The 27,072-nt window shown below is 38.0% G+C and overlaps 1 protein-coding gene across 3 annotated transcripts in view; it reads left to right on the top strand.

Moving 5' to 3' along the window:
* DGKH (diacylglycerol kinase eta) overlaps positions 1–27,072 on the top strand; it is a 159,144-nt gene that overhangs the window by 67,829 nt on the left and 64,243 nt on the right. For 2 of the 3 annotated variants that reach the window (XM_071448481.1, XM_071448480.1), the window contains exons 3-4: positions 12,677–12,787; positions 15,006–15,086. In XM_071448481.1, the coding sequence (XP_071304582.1) occupies positions 12,677–12,787; positions 15,006–15,086 (192 nt within the window). Of the gene's footprint in view, positions 1–12,676; positions 12,788–15,005; positions 15,087–27,072 lie in introns of those variants that run through there. The other variant, XM_071448482.1, reaches the window with a different exon arrangement.

The following is a 27,072-nucleotide window of genomic DNA, read 5'->3' as shown; positions in this document are numbered from 1 at the left end:
CTTTGGTATAAATTGTATCTCCTTATTACTGGTAAGCAGTCTCTTGTTTAATACTGGTGAGGTCTGCGTATCCAGAAAGATGTCCCTACTCTTGATAGTGCACGTTCTCTCTGTGGTTCAATTTGGTCCTGTTTGCTTATTGAAAATGTTTCTAGGTGGGTGAGTTAAACAGCTCAACTGGATTGTATGGTATCAGGGACACCATGTGTCCAATAATAAATTCATGCAGAGACTCCAAAGTATAGTTTTTCCCAATGATTGATTATTCATAATGAACACTGTTGTTCACATGAATAGCTGTTGATTGTTCATAGCATATCTGAATGGCTGTTGTAAATTGGAGGATGTAGTCTCACACTGCAAGAGACCCTTGTTGATCTGTGTGTGACTTTTCCCATCATTATCAATGATGTTCAACTTAATAATCTTTTTATTCCTTGCCCTTCTTTTGTGCCAGTTCTGCCTCAACAATCCTCTTTCTCATTTCACACATATCACACCACCTTTCTGTCTCCTCATAACTGTCTATGTCTACTTTTGGCATACAGATGGTAATGTAACTTTGGGCCCTAGTTTAAAACTGACAAATTCCTTCCTCAGGGTGTTTTACTAAATCTTTTTCATATCTGGATTATTTAAAGCTGCTCTTTGGGGGATGGTAATTCCTTGTTTCGTGCCCTGGACCAGAGTCAGCCCATTTTTGGGCTAAATATAAGTGTCATCAAAAGCATGCTCCAAGTCACAGCAGGAGCATCTTGCCTTCATCTTTGGTGTTTAAGGCAGCAGAAAGTAAAACTACTATGTTCTTTTAAAAAACCTACTAACATGCAAAGAAAACAGTTCCCTGCCTTCAGTCACTATGCTTTATGCATCAGAATATTAAGTTTTAGTTATGTTTTTCATTAACCTGTTAAAATTGAGTCTTTAATAGAGGATTATAAGTAATAACTATTTAAAAATTATCTATATTGGAACTGTAAAAATTACAACAATAAGCAGCCTAACTAGAAAATTACGAAGTGTACAGATGGCTTAATTGTTTGAGAAGCATCTCTGGTGAGATGAATAAAAAAAGAGGGAAAGGAAAAAAAAAAGGAGTATTAATCACATTTACTCCCAGACTTCTTGCTGGTATAAGATCATATCAGAAATCTGGTTGGAAGAATTGAGTAATAAGTTCAGGTGATTACTCAGATGACTCAGAAATTGATTCTTGATATGGGTGCTTTGACTTTGTTGTCACGTCTCTTTCATCCAGGTCTCTGTGATCAGCACCTCTCTCTACTGTCTGAAACCAATTAATAAACTCACAGTACCTCTGTCAAAGAGCATTTTCAACTAGTCTTTTTTTCTTAAAATATTCCACTTCAAGGGGTTTTCTAACAAGAAAAGTGCTATAAAAAGTAGCTTGAATTACTTTTCTTGCAATTAAGATAGTATAAGACCACAATTACCTAGCCTCGTCTTTGGAACCTGTCTAATTTACAGGAGAGTGAGGATCATCCTGCAGTTTTAAAATTTTTGTCATACAGCTTCGATCTGATTAATATATTTTTGATTATTTTTTTAGCTGGTTTTCTGTGGCTTTCTCTGCATGTGGAGAAAGTTCTAATGAATCTCAGCCTCCAGTGCAAAGATAATGGGATGCTCTGGCTCAGAAGTTTTAGTGGGTTTAGTGCTCAGACCTGGCCTGCCTTTCTGCTCCAAATTACTGGTCCCAAGGCATGCATGCTGTGCATCAGTCATTGCAGCATCTAAGGGTATTGTCACAGCTCAGACTTAACTCTTGGCTGCTTGACCTGAAACACTTCACAGTGGCTGCACCCTCCCTTCCATGACTGTAACAGCATAGGAGAAAGCAAATTTTTCTAGGGTGTATCTTGCAAAGCCCTTCAGCTCTTGTTGAAGGGAAATGATAACAATCCCAGATGTCCCTTAAGTACTTAATGCTTAGAAATGGGATGAATCAGAACTTTTTTGTACCTGTATTAAACACAAGTAAGCAATTACGAGGATGAAAGTATTTTAAGCAGAATAGAGTAGATACCAAAGAAACATGATCAGAAATTCTTAGAGGAAATCTGATTAACCATATATATTTAAAAAAAAATATTTTCCATGCTTTTCACATTTATAATAAATAGGACACTTGATCTGCATTCCAGAAGAGAGTAGAGCTTCTCACTCATAAATGCTGTTAAAGATGGTGTGAGAAACTTCATTGAGAAGTTTCAGAGCATAATAATCATGTTTACCTCTAGAGCTGTATATTCAGCTTAATCTTAGTACATAACAGGATAGAAGGCTTCCATAACATATATCCACTGTGGAAAACAATTTTCCATCTTTGTTCTGTTTAAAAATATTTGTAGATGTAAATTTGGTTTGGGCATTGACGGGTTGATTGTGAATTACTTTGGTCAAAAATTAATAACCTTATTACTCATTTAAAAGATGTGTGTTCGTATTATTTTCTCCTGCTGAAAAGTTACTGTGATTTAACAAAAGAAAAGAAAGTTGGAGTGTACCAAGTAAAGAACCATAACCGCTGTCCCATCGAGTGCTTTGCCATTAAAAAGTACTGTGAGTTAGTAACAACCTTTGAGTTAATTTGGTGATGTTTTACATCTGCATCATTGTCCTACCGAAGCACTTTATGAGTTTAAAGGGCAACAAGAAAAGTTTACACAAGGGAATCAGTTTTAGTGGTAAAGAATTGCTGTAACTGAAAGCTTTGTTATCATCTTAGGAAAAGGTCTTCTGGGAATAGTTCAAGGATGGATGACAAAGACAGATGAAGACTTCATTCAAATAGAAAGAAAAGAAGGGTGGTGTGTTTTTGTAATGACAGATCATATGAAAACTCAGATTTTAAAACCCCCATTATTCTGTCTAGGGATTCTATGATTGGAGACTGAACATGTGAAGATTATCTTTCACGGTGAATGCAGAAAGTGAATGCAGTGAATGCAGGCTTATGAGATGCTGTGTCCAGCTGTGTCACTTCTGTGCTCTCTAATTCCTGCTGCATGGAATGGTGGGGTGTGTTCTAAGGGACCTTAAAGATCTTCTGGTTCCAACCCCCATTCCATGGGCAGGGACACCTTTCACTAGACCAGGTTGCTCAAAGCCCCATCCAACCTGGCCTTCAACACTGCCAGGGATTGGAATCTACAACTTCTTTGGGCAACCTGTTCCAGTGTCTCAGGACCCTCACAGTAAAGAATTTCTTCCTTGTATCTAATCTAAATCTACCCTGTTTCAGTTTCATTCCCCCTTGTCTGCCGTGTCCTGACACTACATGCCCTTGTAAAAGATCCCTCTTTCATAAGCTTTCTTTAATGACTGAAACTCATCAGCACAGGTAATAAGTTGTTTCCTAAATTTATAATGGTTCAGTAAGTACACGTGTAATATTTATATGTAGCTGCATAAACAAGTGAATGTACCAGCATGATGTCTCTGATTACAGAAGGCTGTTAGTGGCCTGGAAGTAAACTTCAGATCTGTTTGGCACTTACTCAGTACTACATCACGAACTTTAATTTTCTCCAGAATACACCAAGCTATAAAATACTCACCTACTAAATTTAATAACTCTGAAATAATTAAAATACAGCAACTGGGACTGGAATTTCTGGTGCCAATTTGGCCTCCAGACATTGTCTAGAACTTGTAGATTTTCATAGAAGAAAATCTGCATTGGGAAAAAATTGTGCAAGGTGTAGGTTCCTCAGTAATATTTGTAAGGAATTCTAGGAAAAGAAATCTTAGAAAAAAAGTGCAGTTTTGCTCCAAGGGCTTTCACATTTAGAACTGACAGAAATTAAAGACAGAGAGAATGAGTTTGTCATTGTCCCAGTCTTAAGAGCTGTGTACTGCATGGGTGAACAGGACACTTATGAAAAAACTTACATTAAAAGGAAGCGTACAAAAACTGGAAGCAATGACAAGTGATCCAGAAGGAATTTAGAGAAGCAGTCATGTGTGGGTGGGATTAGGAATGCCAAAGCCCATCTGCACTAGAGTCTAGCAAGGGATGTGAAGGCCAACAAGCAGGTCTTCTACAGGTACATCAGTAGAAGTAGGAAGAGTGGGGCAAACTCATGGCTGCTGCTAAATGAGGCATGGGACCAGGTAACAAAGACATGAAAGAAGCTAAGTTACTCAATGCCTACTTTACCTTGTTCACAGTAGCCCTCTGAAATCCCAGGTGCCTGTGACCAGTTGGAAAGTGGTGGAAGGGGAAGAAACATCAAGTTTGGGAACACTTAAACTTCATGAACACAAGTTCAGTGGTCCTTCTGGGATACACATCTCAGTGCTGAGGGAGCTGCTTGATGACATTGCAAGGCCATTCTCCATTACCTTTCCAAGGTGGTAGCCACTAAGGGAAGTTCCTGAGCACTGGAAAAAAGCAAATGTCACTCATATTCAAGAAAAGGAAGAAGGAGGATCTGGGGAAGTACAGACCAGCTGCCCCATCTCTATTCCTTGGAAGGTGATGGAGCAAATGTGTGGTGATTAGTGACACAAAGTCCATTTAGAGATCAGTCACTACTGGTTTACCCCTTGGGCTGTTTCTGGGGTCAGTGCTGTGCAACATCTCCATTAAGGCCTGGATGATAATGCAGGGTGTATCTGCAGAGTGTATGGACAATACAAAATGAGGAGAAATGTCTGACGTGCCAGATGTGCTCCCATTCAGAGAGGGACAGACTGCAGGAATGGGCCAAAAGAAACCCCATGAAGTTCAACAGAGGCAATGTCTTACATTTGAGGAGGATGAATCGTATCCCACTGTAGCAGTGGACAGGCTAGGGCCTGACTGATTGGAAAGCAGAGTGGCAGAGGAGGGTCATGGGACAATGAAGACCCAGCAGGATGCTGGGCTGTGCTTGGGAGAATTGCCAGTAGGTCAAGGAAGATGATCTTGTACTTGTCCCTGGTGAGAACACATCCAGAGTGCTGTGCCCAGTTCTGGGCTGCTCAGTGCAAGTCAGACATGGCCATGCTGGAGAGAGTCCAGTGGCAGGCCACAACAATGGTTAAGAGGCTGGAGCATCTTTGATATGACAAGAGATCTGTGACTGTTTATCTTGAAGAAGAGAAGGCTGAAAGGGATCATATGAATAAATACAAATATCTGAGGAGTGTAAGGAAAACAGTCAGGCTCAGTGGTACCCAGTGGCAGGACAAGAGGCATTGGGCACAGATTGAAATACAGAAACCACAACATTTAAACAGAAGAAAAAAAACTATTTTTGACTTTTTTTTTTACCCTCCCTCTTTTGAGGAACACTTAATTGAACACTAAGACAGGTTAAACATTTGCCTGGGAAAGTTGTGGAATCTCTGCCCTTGCAGAGACTCAGATATATGTATGGAGATACATAGATATCCTTGGGTAAACTGCTCCAAGTGACTGCTTTGTGACATGGGCTGGACTATATAAATCTCCAAAGATCCTCTCCAACCTCAACTGTTCTGTGATTCTGCAACAGCCATGCTCCTTAATTGTAAATATATTGAACCTGAACCTAAGTACCAGAATTAGTTAGAGAACAAGTAATTAGAAAGTTCTGTGTTCTGTGCTACGTCATGTCTCAAAATGCAGGTTTTTGTCCTGCAGCTTTGTTTACAAGTCTGTGTTTTTCAACATTCTTTCCTATAATTCTCATCTGTAAGAATAGAAATTGTTAATGACTTTATAGTTTCGCTTTTATTAGTTCTGAAGTCCCAATCTTCAAAAAAGCCATTTATGAAGATTTTTGATTAAAATGAAATGCCACCTCTGCAGTTGAGAGAGAGTCTAGATTATTCTGTAAAGGAAGAAAATATCTTCAGCTGAATGCTTTGATTCTTTGAGTTTTATTTTTTATATTTTTTATTTGTGAAATATGTACCATCTAAATTCTTCTGTCTCAAAACCAGTTAGACTTAGTTGGTTTAAATCTCTCTGCTCAGAGCATGTGCAATTTAAAAGGAACAACTACATATACTCCAAATGGTAGCTGTGAAATACTGCTCAAAGTTAACTGAGTTGTGTTCCACCACCAAAACTCTTAAATCTTTGGCACCAAGTTGCAGTCCTATGAAGTGTTTTATCCTTTTTCAGTGGATTGCAGCTGTTTCATGCCCTGATTAATGAGAACAGAGAGTGAGAGCAACATGCTGTACGTGAGTTGAAATTAGGAGTTTAAATACTTGAGCTGCAGATAAAGTTTCTTCTCCATTCTCAATCTAGTATCAACTTTATATCTAAAATAGGGTATTTGTTTCTTTTCTATTTTTTTTAAATTCCAAGTGTAACATTTTATCCTAATATGGCAATATCTTACTCATATTTGTTACGTGCTACAACCTCTATTTTTAAATCAGTCTGCTAATTGCATTTCACATTGCTACTAAGATATTTTTATTATGGCAATTTCTCTGTAATTTCATATTTAATTCATGTCTTACTGCATTACCATGTGTTCCAATTAGAGGAAGTTGAAAGCTATTTAAAATAATTATTTATTTTAACAATAGTAGTGCAAAAATCTATTTCCTTAGCATAGACTGGAAGGGATCATGAAGGGAAAAGAAGGTTGAGGAAGAAGGACACTGCACAGCTGTATAATGGCATTTATTTGTATTAGAGTTTTACATAGGCTAGAGTCTATTCACATAAATGACCCCAAAATATGGAGTATGAGAATAACTTTGAAGAAACAGTGTTTATTGTTACACAGAAATGGTGGTGCTTAATCACAAGTTAGTGTTTTTGGTGGGGTGTGTGGCTGGCTTTCATTCTGAGATTTTGGAAAGCTGTTTTCTCACAGCTAGCTGGTCTGGTTTTTTCCTTTATAGGACAGGGATAACTGTCATCAACAGTGACAGACCGAGCACGTGCAACTTGCTGCAATTTGTGATTTCTGCCACTGATGTAACCTGGAGGATGTGTTAGCAGCAACAGCCTGGGGCATCTCAGTTGAGGCAGGTGTTGTGCTTTAGGCACCCCATGATACAGCTCCATTTGCTCCACTGAGCTACCAGTTCTTGGTGGTACTTGTTTTATTAAGATTTTCTTGATATTAAAACAATGTTAGTTCATAAACATACTGATTTTCAAATTTATTTTGATGCTTTTTAGCTGTATAAATTCATAGATTCATTGTTTGGTTTTAATTTTCGAATGTTAGGCTCCTTTCACTGTGAACAGGAATCTTCAATAAAAATGTAACCTTGCAGTAAGCTGCTGCTGAAGTTTTTATTCTTGGTAGATAAAATCTATTTTTATTTTGACATAACTAATGAAAAACCTGTCAGCCTAAGTGACAGTAATGGAAGCTGCTATAAAGAGATTGTCAAGAAAATCACAGGCTTGGAGTTCCTGAGTCATAATTTTAATATAAATCAAGTGTTTGATTGTCACATTTTTAATAATAAAAATAATTTTCAATCCAATGAACACATTGAATATTTTAAGGGGCTCTGAGTTACTATGAGCTGTGAGATTTTACCTTGTAAAGTAATGAAGGCACTGTCTGCCTAAAGCCTTATCTATGCAGATGGTAAAAATGTTCCAATACTGAAAAGAAGGGGGTTGGTTTTATCCTGGTACTCAACTTGGAAAAATCACAGGAATAGGAAGTATTAGAGGAGAGAGTTAATATCAAAGAGTATCATCATATTATCTCTTTCTCTTTTTTTTTTTTTTTTCCTTTAATTGCCTGGTCTGTCAAGAATCCAAATACTCATTGTTATAGTAAATGAAGGCCTAGGCCCAGTTGCAAATACAAACATCAGACTTGAAAGCAAAAGAGATGCTGTCTACATAGCAGTAGAAACTCAACCTGTGACATTTTTTGCTTGGTTGCACAATGATCCACTTTCAGCGGTGGAGTAGAAAAGGCTGTTCAGGAGCAGCATGTGAGTCTGGTGGCTGTGAATTCCCATGGTACTTCCTCATGGCAAATTAAAGGGACCACTTACAGATACACTGTCCTAGAATTTGTCTATTCTCTTCTTTTTTGTGCTTCTGATGCTGTCTGCCTGTACAATCTCTTGTGACAGCATGCTTCATAAAATCACTACCTGCTATGTAGAGATGTGCTACTTTTTATCTTTGCTAAGCTGATCTCAATGTAGTTTTGTCACATTCCTCCTTGTTATAATGTTGTGGGCTTTGGTGAGCTGTAGTTCTGCAGTCACCTTACTTTTGCTTAATGCTTTTTTAAACATTCTTCGTATCACCCCCTTGGTCTTCTGCTCTTCAATCTCTTGTTGTGAGGCAGCTACTGTTCTGTGAATCGTTTGTGTTGTCCTTCTCTGTACCTTCTCTTAACCCCATTTCATGAGTTAGAGAGAGCAGAACTGTCTGGCACAACAGTGTTATAGAGCAGCAAAATTATATTCTGTCTTGGGTTTGTTGCTTTTCTTAGTGATAGGCAAAATTGCATGGCATTTCTGGCTGTGGTTTAGCTTAGAGAACTGTGAACTGTGACTCACAGATCTCTTCTTTACTTTTATGTGAGAATGTTAATGAGGTTTAGCTTTTTCCTTGAAACAGCTTTCAGTTCACATCCTGTCCCTTTTCCCAATTTAGCTCTAATAACATATCTTCCATATTCTTTGGTGGGAAGCCTTGTCAAAGGCTTTCTAAAAATCCAGGTCTACAGGGTCCTAATTTCCTCTACACCTCCTAAACACATGGTAGGTAGCAGGGCAGTATTTTCCTTCACAAAACCTCTGTTGACTGTTTCCAATTGGATAAGTATGGGCTCAGCAATATTCTTTTGTATGGACTCTACTGTCCTACCAGGAGTGAATGTTAGTATCAGTGGCCCTTTTGGGACCTTCGAGGCTCCCAGGTCAATGCCACCTGGCCCACATGACTTAGTGATTTTTCTGGTCTTGTACTTCCCTACATGCCCTCCACGTCGATGCAGCTGTTCTAATATTTGGAGAACATGGTGTGTGAGATACCACCTCATCATCTTCATTGGTAAAGACAGATGCTGAGGATTTGGTGAGCTTCTTACTTGTGGCCTTCTTATCCTTGGGTATCCTTTTCACACTTCTGTTGGAAAATGATCCTGCCAACCTGCTAGGTGTGTTTCATCTTTCAAAGTTTTATGAACATTTTAGTCTCAGCATGAGCATCTGTTGCAAGGTTGTCTTAAAATTCTTCTTCACACTCCTAATTTCCTGTTTGCATCTGACTGCCTTGTTCTATGGCCTTTCATGTTCTCATTTTCATCCTCCTCACTTTCAGAAATTTCCTCATGTTCTCTTATTCACTCTCCTGACACATTTTGAGCAGCATATCCACTTACTTACCTGAAAAGAAGTAGAGGGTAGACTTTAATCATTTAGTGGTTTAGTTTGTAGTTGCCAATAATGGGTCCACAATTAGTTTATTATTTTCTAAATTCAGAATATTTTCTCCTTTCTTTCTGTCTTTCTGGCAGCAGTGGAAGTAAAAAATTTACCTTTGCAGAAATATGGGGCTTTACAAACATGAGTGAATGAGGAGTAAGGCAATGTGGTTGGTTTTCTTTTAAATAAAAACTGTTGGTTTGACTTTTCAGGTGTTATATACTGGACATTTAAAAATCTGCTGATACAAAACAGAATGTTTCTCATTTTTAGTGACCCGAATACCCACAAATACAGTTTGGTTTTTGTCATTTTTTTGGAGATTTTGGAGATGCAGAGTTGCATTTGATATTCTTGGATAATTGGACATATGTATTCCTTAATTTTATGAAATACGGCTGTGATTTTTATAATTAGATTTCTTCTGGAAGATATACCACAGTGGAACACTGTGATGTTGTAATTGTAATATTGTCAATAATTTTCTTTACTAATGGCTAAAATAGTAAAGATTGTTAGGTATTCTATTCTATTCTGTTCTAATTATAGTCCTATTTTTCTGGAGGGACATTGTATTACTAGATGACACGAGATGCAGGATGGGGAGGTTTTGGCAAGTTCAGAGGTTTTGGCAAGCTGATGAGATCTAGTTCTGTAAAAGGGAGAAGTAGTGTGGGATTGTGGGACCTGTACTTCTTGTTTCTCCTAAATTACAGTAGGAAAGAAGTTAATGTAATTGGAGTGATTATTGCTTATGCTTCAGATTTAATGTCCAGCTGGGATTAATTATAAAAAGGCTTCTCAGAACAGTGAGATCTTGGAGCACTGTCTTAATTGCCATGGGGAGAAGAAAAAGAATTACTTTCTTAAGGTGTAGTTATAGCCTGATCATTGCTTTTGAAAAACTTAACATGACCTGTGCATAGGAAATAATGAGGACCCAAATTCAACAACCTGGGAGGTCCCTTCCAATCTGAAATTACTGGAAATGCTCTTACTTGGTATAGACTCAGGAAAGCATTATTAGCAGATTACTTAATGACTCATTGGCAGATGGAATTTTAAACATTTTAGAGTCTAAATAAAGTTAATTAAGGGTATTGGGCTAAAGCTTTGTGCTCAGTTTTGATGCCTGCAGCCATGAATTTTTCTATTTAAGATGGTCAGACCTCAGCTCAAATAGTTATTTGTGGTAAAATGTAAATTTCATGTGTGTACTTCATTAAGTACTTCTACTTCTTGGGTAAATGTTTACCAGATTTTTAAAAAAATTTTATGCAAAAATAAATTATGTAGACCTTGCAAGGTTATTTACTGCCTGCTTTAGGAAGCTATTCAAATGGCTGACTTGCAAAATAAATTTAATTTTGAAGGTTTGTTATTAGGGATACTGGTGTTTAAGGAGTAAGTAGAAATAGGAGACAATGGTTTAGTAGGGATAAAAATGACAAGATAGAGTTAACTAATTCTTTAGTGAGTAATACATCAAGGTTTAAGGAATTTTATGGGTTTTTTTTAACACAGTTTAAAAGTCCCAAAAGTATTAAGCATAATGTATGTTCTGTGTCTCCTAGTAAAACTAGTGCACTTTAGGAAGTGTGGATTTCCTTCCATTTTGGAAATTTTCCCAGTAAGTCAGTGTCTGTCATTAATGTGGAGTACCTTGGAACTTCTCTAATCTTAACATCCTCTGACCTTTGAGAAACACACAAGTCATCTGCTCCCGTCCTTGTGATGAGCTTCCAAAATCTCAGAGTGTGATATGAAGCACAGGTGCTGCATGGCTACAACAGACAGCTTTGAAGAAGTGCTTGTATTTGCTAACTGATTAAATCTATTTATATAATGGAAAGCTAGCTTATCTTGGGGTCTGATCAGAAAATTGCAAAGTTTCTTAAAATAGTGTGTGGTGAGCAGACCCTTTCCACTGGGAATTACTATCCCTTTGCTAGAACTGGAGGGCTGAGACTGAATCCACTCATCCAGGCTGTTGGCATGTGAATCAAACTGTGACAAATCTAGACTTTCAGCTACAATGTTTGATTGGAGAAGGTTGCTTTCCTGAGGGCATTAATTCAATTGCTTTGTGATCATTGGACCGCATTTTTGGTTTGTGACATTAGGACTATCTAAATGAAGGGTGGGATCTCTGTACATAGCAGCAATGATTCTCATTTCGAGGAAATGGTAGGAACAGTAAAGTGCTTTCTGCTTTTTCTGTATTTTTATTACTTGCATTAAAGTTCAAGAGAATTTCACATCTGATAATAGAAGATATTTATAAACTTTAGGTTAGGTCTTGGTTAATTTTCCAGAAGCTCTAGAAAAACTTCAAATGATGTTTGTCCCACATTATCTAGAAATTGTATTATAAGATTCTTATCACATTATTATGTTACAAATGGGAAATAATTTAGAAATAGTAATTTTGCAATATAATATCCAGACATACTCCCTTTTTCTCCTACCTCTTGTGTGCTTCACCACTGAAGAAAATTTGAGATTCATGCAATTATTATTCGGTGTTCATGTCGTTTTGTCTGATTAAATGGAGAATTTCTCTAATTGAATGAATCCCATACACACTGGTGCAAACGGCATACACCTTTAAAATATACTAGTTTGCCTCTTACTCATTTCAAAAAATGGTATTTATATAGACAGGATTCAGTATGCAGTGGAAAGGTTTGGATCAGTGAGTCATATTTTGCCTAAAAAGATTTGCATGGTAAAAATATCCCTATCTTTTACTGTTCTCACACTTTCCAGATAATAATTATCTCTAATGGTTAGCTGATTTCATGCTGAAGGCTTCAGTTCAGCAACACACTCAAAGTCTTGCATGACTTGCATCAAACTGGATTATTCCCTCTATTTTAAAGTAATTCTTGTGCTTGAATCAGATACATTTAAGTACCCTGTTGAATTAGTATCTGTGTGGAAATTGTTTTTCTTCTCAACATAATCAGTTTTGGAACTGGAAATTATCTTCTGTTGATGGTTTTAGTATTTTTTTCCCATGTTGTGCCACCATCAGTTGTTGTTCAGTTTAATATTTGTGGCTTTGCAGCTATCCAGACAATTGAATTATTTGCAGTTTAAATGTAAAATTAGCATTTTGCAAGATTGTCATTCTTTAAAAAGTAGCAATGCAAAATCTGGTAGTCCAAATAATTAGTCTCTATTTAATGTGAATAAATAAAGTTTCAATTTACAGTTATATTGAGGTGTAACATAAATTTTAAAAAGTGTAACTTTAATCGATATGTGCAGCTGTTTCTACATGTTTCTATATTTTAATATTTTTCAGACAAGCATAAAAGAAGGATTACTACTGAAGCAAACCAGCTCTTTTCAGAGGTGGAAAAAGCGTTATTTCAAACTTCGAGGACGTACCCTTTACTATGCTAAGGATTCAAAGGTAATTCTGTGCTATTAGTGTCTAATGCCTTTTACTTGTGACTTCAGTTTTGTTTAGTTTTATAAGTTTAATACACTTAATAAGTTTAATAATAATAATTTAATGATTTGTTCACAGTTGTATTATGTAAAAACTGCTGTATATAGGATGTAATGGGTTAAATTAGCTTCAAGAAAGATTGGTAATTTGTCTTGATTTTTTTCATATGGAGTTTATCACAGTTATTTTAACCTTCTTGTCTATTCAGACAAATAATAAAGTCATTTTAAGGGGTTGTGGGTTTTTTTGTGGCTCTCAGACAGTCAAAAAAAGTAATAAATGGATAATGCTTAAAAGTTATCACTAAGGCTGCATTCGATTAAAACTCTTCTGCTCTGATGCCCATAGAAATAGTTATGTGAAATCAAGATAGGCTGATTTCTGCCAAAACTGATATATAAGGGAAAAAGCTGTTTCCCATCTATTGAATTTTTTTGGTGGGAGAATTGGGGGTGGGCAGAGGGGAATACTTATCTTCTCTTTGAAAGGCATTTCCTTCCTCCCTCCCAAGGCTGGGGCCAAGAGCATTTTGGCTGACTCAGATTGTGCTGTTTTATAGCTGTGGGTGTTACTCTCCTTTACCCTGTGGGGTTGCAGCATCTCATGGGATCTGTAGGTGAGGTTCCTCAGGTCTCCATCATCTTCTATAGCCTTGTTTTCTCCACAAAACTCTTAGTAAAGGCACAGAGATTTCTCCTTGTGGGACTGTAGGACTGCAGCTGGATGGTGCACTGTTGTGTGGCTATAATGAATCAAAGAAAGCACCATTGCTTCAGGGAGCCCAGCACTGCAGGACCTTTGTTGTCAAACCTCTCAGCAATTGGTGAGACCATGAGCAGTTTATATAAAACATAAGCATGGCAGATAAGAGCTCTGAGATGGGCAACCTCAAATCACAGCATAATGCTGAGATATTTTGAAAATGTGAGCCTGCCATGTTAGCTGAGGAATATGGAATATTTTGGGTCTCTGTTGGTCTCACTCCAGGAGGTCTGTGCCCTTGCTATCTTGGGAACCATGGAACTGTTGTAGTGTGTCCAGAGAAGAGATCCAAAGATGAGCAGAGGGCTGGAGCACCTCCCTTATGAAGACAGGCTGTCAGATCTGGGACCTTGTAGCAGCCTTCTAGTACCTAGGAGGGGTACAAGGGAGCTGGAGAGGAGCTTTTTACAAGGACATGTGGTCATAGGACAAGGGGGAATGACTTTAAACTGAAAGGGGATCCATAATATCCATATGTGGATATTGGGTAGGAAGATGCTTTTTACTGTGGGGATGGTGAGAGACTGGCACAGACTGCTCAGAGCAGCTGTGGATGCCCCGTCCCTGGAAGTGTTCAAGGCCAGGCTGAATGGGGGGCTTTGAGCAACCTGGACCATGGCAGGGAGTTTGATCTTTAAGGTCCCTTCCAACTAAAACCATTCTGTGATTCTGTGATAAAGATGAGAAAAAAAGGTCTTACGAGTAGGCAGCTGTGCCAATACTCAAAGGCATGCTGAATCCAGACATGCTGAAATTCCCCCAATATTGATTCTCTTCCCTGTGGCATGTAAGAGGAAAAACATGCTAGGGCTAAAAAAATAGGCATTTTTGTTGGTCTGCTCTTCTGTGCTAGAAAACCCATCATGAGCATAACAGAACCTAATTGATCCTTTGCCAGAGGCTGGAGTGTTTAAGAGTAGACATAAATTTCTCTTGTTTGAACATCAGACAAAGGAGTGGAGGGGATCAGTTCAGCACTTCGAGATGCATCTTCTCATATGGATACTATATCATAGCTTCCTACATGACTTTAGAGTTCCATCCTAAAACGAAATACATTTTACTGTGTTGGAATCTTTTTCCTCTGACACCACATTTATGCTGCACAGTAGACACTCTAAAGCTTCATCTGTGTAAGAAACCCCCCTTCTTTTAAAAGAGATTTTAAAGCAATATAATTATTGAGCCCTTTTTTTATGCTCTCATGTACCATTCAGAATAGCAAGTAGGACTGTGTTTAGGGCCAGTTATGAAATTTTGTCACATCATCAGTGTGTTTATTTTTTTCACTACTTTTATTTTCCATTTTTATTTTCTAATTTGAATAGACGCAATAAAATTAAAACACATTTTGTAAGCATAGTTGAAAGTGGACTCAGACTTAATTTAATGCTTCTATGTTCTTTTCCCTTCACAGTCTCTAATATTTGATGAAGTTGACCTGTCAGATGCCAGTGTAGCTGAATCAAGCACAAAAAATGTCAACAACAGCTTCACGGTATGGAACAATTTTAACACTGTTTTTGAAAGCTGTGGATAGACTGTTACTAAGAAAATTGAGGATCCTCTCAATTGCTCATTTTCCTCTGTTTGGAAATAAAATTTCTTTTTTTGGAAATGGTTTAATGTATGAGAACAATATCACATCAGCTATAGGGCATTTATTTCAGTGAGCAGAAATGTGAGATGACAGTTGTTTCAAAAGATGATGATAGAAGGCCTTAAAAATACAAGATTCAGTACTTAGTGCTTATTATGGGTTTGTGCTATAATTTCCCTTAGAGGTGACATGCTGAATTAAATCAAATGTAATTGTGTCTTTGTTTTAATTTTCTTAACATTTTTGTTTTTTTCCTATATTGAAATGTATTTTATTTTTTTCACTGCCAATCACAGCCGTATATGTTCTGTCACATGGAAAAGCTGTCCCTACAGTCTCACCTTGATTCTGATACTGCTGTAAGAACATATAGTACAGATAAATCCCTATTTCTGTAAGTTCACAGGTGTTATTTACACAAATGATTCTTCATTTATTGTTCAACCGTCTGTTAGAACTTAGTGCTAATGTCTGACACAATTCCTCTGCTGATTCTTAACCTCTGGAGAAAAAGATTTTGAACATGAGCTACTTATGAGGAATACCATTGGTGAAGTTGTCCTTTTGAAGGACATTTTGAGATGTCCCACTGACTGTAATGGCTTCATTTTCCTTAACTACATGTCTCTATTAAAAGGTTAATTTTTAATTTTCCTGACATTTTTAATTCCCCAGGTGACCCATATTAGTTCATATTACCAGTCTTGGTTTTTCTTCTCGAAAGCAGTCAAATGCAAGCATCATGAGAGTTCATAGTTTCTTCTTGCTCTGGGATCTCCCAGGCAGCTGCTGAAGCAGTCAGAGCACGTCAAAGACATGCTCATGTTGGCCTTGACAGCCCAGTGTGTTGTGTCAATCTAAGCTGCTTTACTGACTAAGAATGCAATTAAAAAGACTACTTTGACAGAAGGTCTCAGGTGAGGTGGTGCCTGTGTAAGTTACTAGCCTGTCTTTTGGAAAGGTTCTTTCTGTTGCCTGAAAGTTCTACTTCTTCAGAAAAGTGGGATGCTTGGGCTTTTTACTTGGTGTTTTGGTATCCTTTGTAATCTTTTAGGCCCATTCAGCATCTCATTCTTCACCAAAAGCATGTTTTCCTTCTAGTATCATGACTTTTGGGGAAGGCAGTAGTGAAAAAAGAAATCTCTGGCTACAGCTTTAACAGCTTCAGAGACACTGTTTATTTTCATGTCCTGGGTACTTTAGGGCAAACAGTCCTCAAATTAATTTTGAAAAATTATTTGGATGTAAAGCTCTCCTGGATTGAAGAATTGTCTGATTTGACTGTGAAATATGGTAATAGTCGTCATCTTGCTTAATCTTTTGGCTTCTTTCTTTGTGTTTGCCTAACCCAGTCTCCCAGCAACACAGCTCTGTGAGTGAGACATCTCTGACCTCGCCTGCACTGGGCTGGACTCAGGGGCTAGGGGTGGAGTGGGTGGTTAGCTATCCAGCAATACTCCTTATAAATAAAAATAAACTTTTCTTTTTTGCCTTTTTATTTTCTTCCATCTTAAAAAGGTAATTCTGTCTTTCTTAAAATTATGAGTCTTTTTATTTATGTTCTAAGGGATCTGTTAGCATTCTATTTGTTAAAAAAACCCCAAAAATTAAATCATTAACATTAGCATTCTCTAGTTAATGCACTCTTGTTTCTTTGTCCCAATAGATAATATTTTTAACACAAACTGATGTAGATGGAATATACACCAAGGGACAGATTTTCCAGGAAAACACACCTCTACAAATTTATATTAAAAAAAAAGATTTTCATTTTTTGTTTAAAAAACATTTTGTCATTTCACTTAGATTCCCCCCTCTCCCCTCAATTTCCCACCCTCAGCTTGTAGAAATTACTGTTTTGCCTTCTTTTGCCTTGTCTAGTTTGTCTGTTTGAAGGCAGAGGTGTGTGTCAAGTTTTTCCATGCTCTTATTTTGGATAAAACTCAAGTCCTAAAATTAGTCATAACACACAGATTTAAGGTTGAGTTTATTTGTAATGCACAAGCTTGCAGAATATTTTATGTAACTAAATACCAGTGTTTGTTCACCAGAATTACTTTTGCTATCTCTCTGCAAACAAGTTGAGCTTAAAGGGAAATTTGAGGTACATAATATCTGCTAATTAAAATACAGGGCTGATAAACTTTAATCAGCTCATTTGTTTCATTATTTTCCTTACTGCTGATGATATTACCTTTCAGTGAATGATCAACTCACTTCTAGCAATAAGTTTCTAGTGTACAACCTTGCTTTTTAAGAGTTTATAAGTGCTTTGTAGTTCTAAACATCCTTACCTAGAGGTTAATTGGTAACCTAGAAGGAAGGGTGTCCCTTGACTTCAGAACCTTTACATAAGACACTCAAGGCTGGATTCTTCTTATGGCCTTGTTAGGTACCAGTGTCCCAGGTCTATGGGAAGAGGGTGAAGAGGTTCCAGCATCCAGTGAGAAATTTGGATCACCCTCTCTGTCAGCCTCATCAGGAACCCAGGGGGGATTTTGCTTAGCCCATGGCCAGTTCAGTGGCGTGCTGAGTCCTCATAGTGATATTGAGCACTCTGCAGAACATGTTTTGATCCAGAACTCTGCTTCTGCCTCGGGGGGTGGTTTGTGTTGTCTCAGCACAGCCAGAGGAGTGTAGTTGCTCAGCATGTTACTCCTCTGGGGAGGCTCCTGGGATGAATCAGTCTCCCAGCCTTGTTGCACAGAAGCAGATGGGGCAGTGAGCAATTCTGCTGAGAGCTGAAATTCCTTCTGCATTTTGGTTTGCAGGGATGGAGTTTGGCTTGTTGGTACATTGAGTGCATTTAGAAAAACCCTCTTTATTGTTCTCAAAATGAGATTCGAGACCAAATGGGGCTGAAGAGTGTTCTCTGGTGTGTAAGTGTGGCCTTGTAGAGCAGTGGTGGTGTGCTTTTGTTCTAACAGGTATAAGGGATGGGATTTTAAAATGCTAAAAGGATTCTTGAACAAGCATATTCAGACAATGAAGTTCCTCAAGGCAACAAAGGTGACTATGGATTGTGATTTAAAAGGAAGTTATCTTAGCTGAAATTTGGGCTTAAGTTTCTACATCTGCCTTGCTTTTGATGCTGAAGAACTGATGCACATTGCTGAGGAAAAAAATCTGTAGATGTTATGCATGCTGCCCCTCAATAGTTGAGCCACATGGTTGTATAAAATACTCTGGGTACTCTAAATCTGTGTTAGAGTCTCATATCAAATGCACAGGCTTCATGTGGCAGCATCTGTATTTTAATCCATCCAAACTTTTATTTGAAACTCTTAAATCAGTTATGGGTTTTTTGATGACAAATGTGATGGAAAATAATAATATGGTAAAATACTGGTTTTGAGGCACTACTTTGTATAGCTGGCTCAATCTAATTGCATCTAAGAGTGACAGAGGAAATAATTTCACTGTCATTCTGGAAAGTTCTCTCCAGGAATATGAGAGTTAACAAACAATGTGATACTCAGGATGGGGATTCAGCTTGTTCTAACTTCTGGGTGGGACTTGATGATGGGTTTATAGGCCCCTAAATTTAGGTATCTAAAATAAAATTAATAGGTCTTTAAAGCAATTTCTGTAATTGCTCAGTTCAGTTTAGACTCCAATGATTTATTACCTGACTCTCCCTTAGCTACAATAGCAGCTTTGTCATCCAGGGCGCCTAAAATGTAGGCGCTTGCTTTCAGCTTTCTGAATCAGGTGCTGAATCAAGTGCTTTTTGTTGAATATGCATCTTCTGAAAGTTGTCATCTTCAGCAGGAGGAAGCAGCAGTAGGCAGATCTGCTATCCTGGAAAGCCTACTGTGATTTTTAGTAATTAGAGACTGGCTGGAAAGGAGACTATATGTTCCAGCTAATAATGCTGATTACTAGGATTCTGGATATGCTTGCAGAAATGTCTAGCATAGTATATTTTTGCTGATGTATTGGTTTTAGCAATGCTTTAGACCATATAGACCATAGAGTCCTGATTATTTATTCTGTGAAAAAAATTCTTCTTTGGAGAACTTCTAAAGTGCTGGGCTTTAATAAATTTTCTCACCTGGTGTTATGATGCAAAGGCAGTAGAAACTTATAAACTATTTCAGTTTTATATTTTAAATTTTTATATTACCTCCATTTGATTTAACTATTTTCCAAGATAAATAATATTTGTCAATATTCTTCTATACTCTTACTTATTCTTGCTGTTCTCCTGATTGTTACTCTGCAGCATTATCTTGTAAGTGATGTTACATGCTTGACACTCAAGGAAGCCCAAGTCAGAGACATCTGGGATTATTTTATAAATTAATTTACATTCCTATGGATTCCAAGTTTTGTCTGTTTTCTGCAGTGGCATAGTGTGAATTTTTGTGTTCCCTATTTTGGTACTAACATCCTTCCTCTGTTAATTTGGAGCTGTAACTCATAAATATTTAATCTGTGCTTCTGTGGTGTGTATTTCTTTGTTTTTACTAACGCTGAAATTTTTCAAGTCACTGTACTCTCTACTTAATACATTGCTTGGCTCACTTTGAAGTGCCTTGGAGATCAAGAGGGGGAACTTAGTAATCAAAATTTTGTGCTGTCTGCAAATATTCCTGTATTGCTACTTTACACTTCTCTTCCAGTTTAAGAATCATGCCACAAAATTTTTTTGGAGAATAACAAGCTGCTTATTACCTATTAATCTTTTTTCTTATTAAAAATTCTTTTTATTCCTTCATACTTTTTTTTATCCCCTAGCTTTTCATCTCATTGCATGATGGTCTTTTTAGTTTTATAATTGGTCTTTTCAGTTCAATGATTGATTAAACATGATTATAGATCAGCTTGATTTAACTTTTCTGAACAGTACTTAATGTTTTTCAATTTAATTGCTTTAATTAATTAATTCCTTTATGGGTTAATTTTTAAATGTATTTTTCCTTATTATATTTAAAAAGACCCAAACAAAACATGAATGGCATTTCATTAAACTTAGTCCCTGAATGTAACTTTGTTACAAAAATTTTTTTTTTTCTCTGATTTCCACTTTTTTTGGTCAGACATATGAGTTCACTTGGACTGAAAAGTAGGGAATGCGGCTTAATATGTTTTAAACAACAACAACAAAAAATCTTTTTGCAGCTGTCTATGGTTTTCTTGGTACTCTGTAAATTTGGATAGATTTTGAAAAATCTAAATATTTATATATGCTGATTATCCTTGGATATATTATTTTTAGAAGATTAGGGTTTTTCTGTAAGTTAGTGAAACCAAATATTCTATTGGAGCAACTGCACTTCAAGTGTGGTTAAAATTTATATTGTCTTCTTCTAGTTTCTATTGTTTTCTTACAGACCTCTGATTACCTTATTTCTTATCTATATTTCTGAATGTAGCATATCCTCTGTCTTGGTTGGGGATGTAAAGTTTATTGGCATATGACTTATGTGGAACCAGCTTAAAGGATAAAGTAATTCTTTTAATCTTTGTGCAGTTGCTGTTTTCAATGGGAGGTGACCCAGTTGTACTGGGATCCCAATTCTTGGGATTTGTCATGATTTCAAGTTGAATATTGCAACCGGTCCCGAAAGGCAGATTGCTTTTAGCACTTTATTTATTTATATCCTGTTGCTTCTGACATCAGTCAGCTCTGTTTGCATCATGGAGATTAGCTACTTCTAATTGATTTTAGAGAAGTAGCTTGTAATATTCACTCTGGGCTTGGGAGACAGAACGTGTTGCCAGAGTTTTGCAGTATGTTTCAGAGATAGTGTTAATTTCTCTGGACTTGGACATATTTTGCTTCTTTCTTGCCACTGAGATCTTTTCAGAGTTGTTGTTGAGATTTTTCTTCAGGGACTACAAAAACTTCAGGGAATGTGAGAATTGCTTAATCTCCCCCAACCACATCAGAAAGAAAGAAGACAAGCCTTTTCCCAAGAAGTTTAAAACTTCTCATCTTTGGGTTTGGGCACTCCTTCTGCCTTTTCAAATATTAAGAGACAAACAGAGATATTCCTAAAGTTGGGAAAAATTATCCTAAAACTTTTTTTTTCTTTTTTTTTTTTTAAATTTAAATAAGCTGACATCAGTTCAATTTTATACTGACTCTTGATTTGCCCAGAGTTCAGGCTCTTAAGCTTTATTTAAGTGCAGAAAGCTTATGGATTCTAGTGGAGGTATTCCTCTGCTGCTGTTCTGCCTGTTTACAAAATCCAGTTTACTGCAGCTGTATCTCAGTAACATCAGGAGATGATTTCTTTACTGATAGCCTCAAGCCTATTTCAGATGCTCTTCTATCTCAGTCTAGTTTGCTTTTTTGCAAAGGGCTGCTCACCTGAAGGTAACACAGGTCTTTCTCTTCTCTGGCCTTTCTGCTGCTTTTCTTTCACAGTCTTTCTTACTTCTTTAATTTGGTGAAATCATCTTGCTACTCCTGTGTTGGCAGGCTCCTAAGATCCTGGGGTCAGCAACTATCCTTGAAGTTCCAAACGTGATATGGACTCCCTTGATTTCAGCTATTGCTAAGCAAACATTGCCTTGTTTGTATCCTGGATTGATTAATCTTTCTGGTTTGCTCTGTAAGAATGCTCTGTAAGAATATGCTGAAGCACAGCTGTCCGTATTCTTTTTTTCTTTGTAAAAATCTATTTTGAGTAAATGTCTATATATAGTCTGTGTTGATGTTCCCTTGAAGGGAGACACTCTTGCTTGACTTCTCCCTTTAATAAACCACAGGGACATGCAAGGAATGGATTTGTGTTTGGAAACATGTTTCTGGTTTTTATCCTTTAGATCAGCAATAATCTCCTGGATTTGGGTATGTTTTGAAATTTCCTGTGCATTCCAGTTGTGTGTTGATGTTAGCAGTGTATACTGATAATGCTGGGAGTTCAAACCCATTTGCAGAACTCTGCTTTAAGTACTGTCCTCTGGTGAGCTGAATCCTAGTCTCAGAGGCACTGTATTTTAAATTTTGCCCCTGGGATTATCAGAAGGGTCAGTGCATGGCACTGTGTGTAGAGGGGGTAATGGCATATCCAGATGTTCCCCATGCCCTGTGGGTAGTGTAGAGCAGGGCTGACAGGTCCTGCAGTGACATCTGCAAAGGTGCTGGGGCCTCTTCTTGTCTCCAGGAGGTGGAACATGGCTGGAAAAGGCTCAAGTTCCTCTGCTGGCTTCACCAGCATGACTCAGCTTTGTGCCAGTAGCTGACTCTTGGAATGGATTTAGCTTTTCCCTGGTTGTGAACTATCTGCTGTTTCATACAGATGGTGATTATCTTCTAAGTGATGAAGGCTTTTTGATGCTCCCAGCCTGAGCAACACCCAAACCACAGAAAGAGAGGGGAAGTGCTTTGGATTCCATTTTGTTCAATTTTCTACTCAGGGTTGGGATTTTTCTTTTCTATATTCAGGCAGTTTAGAAGTAAGACAAAAACTGAAATAGCAAATTAATATGCTTAGGAAAAGAAAAATTAGACAAAAGCCATTAGTGTGCACTTGTGATGCATTTAGGGTTTTTTCTTCCATTTAGTACTTGCTCATTTCCACTCCCCCTCCCCTCCCATCCTCTGACAGTGACAAAAAAATGTAATGAAGCTGAGAGCTCTTTCAAGTTCTAAGCTCCTTATCTCCGACTTGATGCACTGTCCTTTTCCCTAGAGTGTCTGGAGATGTTGAAGCTTTAAGTTTCATTATGAAAAAGCAATAAAGCATTTCAGCTGTGATGCTAAAAGTCCATAGATGAGTTGCTTGAGATTGATCTGTTACAAGGAAGCTGAACACTTTTCAGAGAGAAAAAAGGAGATACTTAAAAATGTGACCATTCTGGTCTGTATTGTACATTTTGATTTAAGTTGCATTTGCCTGGAGCCTGTTTTCCAAACGTTTCATTCTTGACAGAAATTTTTCAAAAATAGCTTGCAGAAAATTTCCCTATTTCCCTTTTTTACTGGTGAAGCATTTGGGATGTGTGAAGAATTAAGCCAGATTTCATTCTTCCTGCACTTTTACACATAACCTATTCTCTGATGTTTCTTTCTATTCATTCTTTAAAAGTGGTTAAAATACCTGGATAAACCTCAGAAAGTATCCCTCACTGCAGTTCCTGTTTACCAGATAATTTTATAAATTAAGTCACTGGTGTAAACTTTGAAAAAATGTCCTGTTTCTTGTGAACAAGGATCCCTGGCTTTAGGCAGCTGAACGATGTTTAAACAGGAATCTGTTATTACAGCCAGGAAAAAAATAGTCCTTTGCTGGTTTATTTTATATAAATTTGCACCTAGTGCCATTAAATATATAACTACATGTTTTCCCTAAAGCTGAGAAGCCATCCCATCTCATAGATGTGTAGTGAGCTGGTGAAACCAAAGCTAAGGGCACAGCAGTGTGCAACTAATCTGCTGAACAAATCTTTATGTAAGGACTTTAAAGAAACATGCAGGCCTTGAACTAACTATATATAGAAGTTTCCAGTTTACATTTACAAGAATGGTTTATTGGTTTTGCTGTATTTAAATGCTGATTTAAAATAAATTTCTAATTCCAAATCCATGGAACTTTCCTACTCTACTTCTTGTAACTGTCTCTTTATAAAGTTATACTTCTGCAGGAAAAAGTTCTTCTGTTAGCAGTTGGTTGAAGTTGAATACATGAGGTTGATTTGGGGAACTGGATTTCTGACAAAGGGATCTTTGCTGGATACTTTTGCAGTTCATGGCTGGACACATAACTGGATGACTTGATTTACCTGGATTCTGTTTTCACAGAATCATGGAGTGACTTGTGGGTTGGAAGTGGCCTCTGAAGGCCATCTGGTCCACCCCCTTTGCTGAAGCAGGGCTACCTAGTCCGGGCTGTGTCTAGGTGGCTTTTTAGTATCTCCAAGGGTCGAGACTTCACAACTACCTTGAGCAACCAGTGCTCAGTCACCCTCACTGTAAAACATTGTTTCCTGATATTCACAGAGAGCCTCTCATGTCTCAGTTTGTGCCTATAACCCCTATCTTTTCACTGGGCACCACTGGAAAGAGCCTAGCTCTGTCCTCTTTGCATCTTCCTTTCAGGGATTTACATATATAAGATGCCTCTGAACCTTCTCCAGGCCAAACAGTTGTAGGTCCCCCAGGCTCTCCTCACATATCCCATGCTCCAGCCCCTTCACTGGAATGTCTGCAGTATGTCCATATCTCTCTTGTACTGAGCAGCCCAGAACTGGACACAGTGCTCCAGGTGAGGCCTCACCAGGGCTGAGGAGAGGGGCAGGTTCACTCCCTGGACCAGCATCTTAGCATACCCCTGGCCTATTTTGCAGCAAGGGCATGTAACTGCTTTATGCTCCGTTTGTTGTGCAAGAGTACTCTAGGTCCTTTTCTGCCAAGTTGCTTTCCAGCTGGGTGGCCCCCAGGGTACATTGATGCCTGGGGTTGTTCCTTCCCAGGTGCAGGACTTGGGGCATCTCATTGAACCTAATGAGTTACTGCCAGCTCATTTCTCTAGCCTGTTGAAGTCCCTCTGGATGGCAGTGTGACCCTTGGGTGTATCAGCTACTCCTTCCCAGTGTTCTGTCATCAGTAAACCTGCAGAGGATACAGTCTACCACATCATCCAGATCATTAATGAAGATGTTAAACAGGCCCGGACCCAGTATTGTCCCGTGAGGTACACTGCTAATTATTGGCCTCCCTCCAGCCATACTCTGTGCTGCTGATCACCACCCTTTGGGCCTGGCCATGCAGCCAGTTTTCAACGCACCTCAGTCTGCTCATCCAGCCTATCCTTCATCAGCTTCTCTAGGAGGGTCTTAGGGGATAGTGCTGAAAGCTTTACTGAAGGCAAGGTGAACAATATCCACCTTTGTCTCCTTATCTACCAGGCCAGCTGTTTCATCACAGGTTACAAAAACATGACTTCCCCTTGGTGAATGAATCCATGCTGACTATTCCCAACTGCTTTCTTGTCCATGTGCCTGATTGTATTCTGGGTGATGCTCCTTCATTTTTGCTCAGTGTGGTCTAAGATAAGCCACCTAAGTTACCCAGGCTGGATTCTATTGCAGAATGAAGTCCCTTTACCTTTTTCAATGATGTAACCATTTTTGTCCTGTCTTTTAGCTAAGCTTGCTTGTTCTGATGTTGTGTTGGTGTAAGACATGCTGTGTGGGACTAAGTCTTTTCTTTTTACTCCTAAGACTTTTTACTGTGGGAGCCAGAACCATACATTACATCAATATTTGTGAGCTTGGGAACAGTGGAATAGGAGAAGGCCAGGAAAAAGAGGGAAGCAACATTTTAGTGGAGAAGACAGAGATAATTGTTCTGATTATAAATTCTGTATTGTAGTCAGGCAAATGTAATAACCATTTATTACCCACCTTGCTTTTAACTCCTCCCCTGTCTTTGTAATTTATACTTTTGCCTGGCTTGACTCATCCTGAAAAATAACAGTGACAATTCACCATAAAGCACCAACTAATTACACCTTTGACAGTGACAGTACTGTTATAATTTATTTAGTATCCAGAAACCAAGAAATTATGAGTACTCTAGAAAGATGTCCAACTGTTATCACTGTGATTTTTGCAGACAAGTTCTGGAAGGTGTGGGAGCATCAATGACCCCAGCAGTCAACTTCTGCCATTGGTAGACGTGCCTTCACTTGCCACACTCATACAGACCCACCTGCACAAGAACAGGGGAATGGAGAAAAGGGGAATGGAAAAGCAAGAGAGGCAGAGCATGTTGTCCTAGCATTTGCCTGTACTGACTTGCCAACATCTGTAAGCACAGAGAAGTTAGGAAGCATTTAATGTTACACTCCTGCCCCAGGCATTGAATTTAGACCCTAAGAAGAGAGTTGGGGTGCTTTTTCTGTATCATCCTCTCTTCATTATTTCCAAAAGAGATTTTAAAAGTATCTGTCCAGAGAACAGGAAAACCATTTCCCCACCCCTTTCAGATTCAATGTGACATTTCTACATTAGTAATTTAATTCAAGATCAGCCATACAAAGTGCTATTAGTATAATGTCTGATAATAGTTCAGAGTGGCAGAAGGTGCCTTAATGCAAATACCATGTTGCAGGAAGCAGAATGCTTTACAGGAGCTGCTCTGTAGCTACTTAGGTATAGAGCACTGTTCTCTTGATTAGCAAACACTGTGTCTTCATTTTGAATTAGTAAAAGAAGCCAGAACTGGAGCCAACAAGCTTTGGGAACTCTATTTTCTTATATATTGCTGATAGTAAAAAAAAAAAATAGAATAAAAATTAGGCAATAGGCTTTAATTAAACTCTCTGTGATTTTTATTTTATAGATTGTAAGTCTAAACCCACTGGGCTGAAGGCATGTACGATGTTACTGGTTAGGTTATGCCTACTGAAAGAAGAAAGGACTTTCAAATTTGCTCTGAATTTGATGACAATTTTATTTCCTTTCAAGATGTTAAGCTTGTTGCTAATAAGTGTTGTCTGAAAGAAAAGTTGTAGGAGTGGTCCCAAACCTGACTGTAGAAATGTCATCCAAGTAATTTCAAGATGTGTATGTACATATATATGAGTATGTGTATATTTTTAGAAGCCAAATTATGGTAGTGTTTGTGTGAAAATCCCAACTTAAGGCAAGACTTCTGCAGCAGCAGAGTGAACAGTGATCTCTTTTTCTCTCCCTCATTTCCCATTCAAAAAAATCCCCCTACTTTTCTGAACAGAACAAGAACTTTATTGCAGTAATGGGTAGTTTTACTTCCCATTCAGACATTGTTTATTTCCTGGGATTTTTTAGGGTTTGTGTTGATTGTCTTCAACTTTTAAGACTGTATATGCTCACTCTTCTCAATGCCTACTGCATTAAAAGTGTTTTTTATTCCAACTACCTCTATTTTATTACTTGCCAATATACT

The sequence above is a fragment of the Agelaius tricolor genome, unplaced genomic scaffold (genome assembly GCF_023055355.1).
Source record: "Agelaius tricolor isolate 1412-34295 unplaced genomic scaffold, bAgeTri1.0.p SCAF_26, whole genome shotgun sequence".
Taxonomy (NCBI): domain Eukaryota; kingdom Metazoa; phylum Chordata; class Aves; order Passeriformes; family Icteridae; genus Agelaius; species Agelaius tricolor.
The sequence above is the reverse complement of the archived record's forward strand: the minus strand, read 5'-3'. Positions and strand labels throughout refer to the sequence as shown.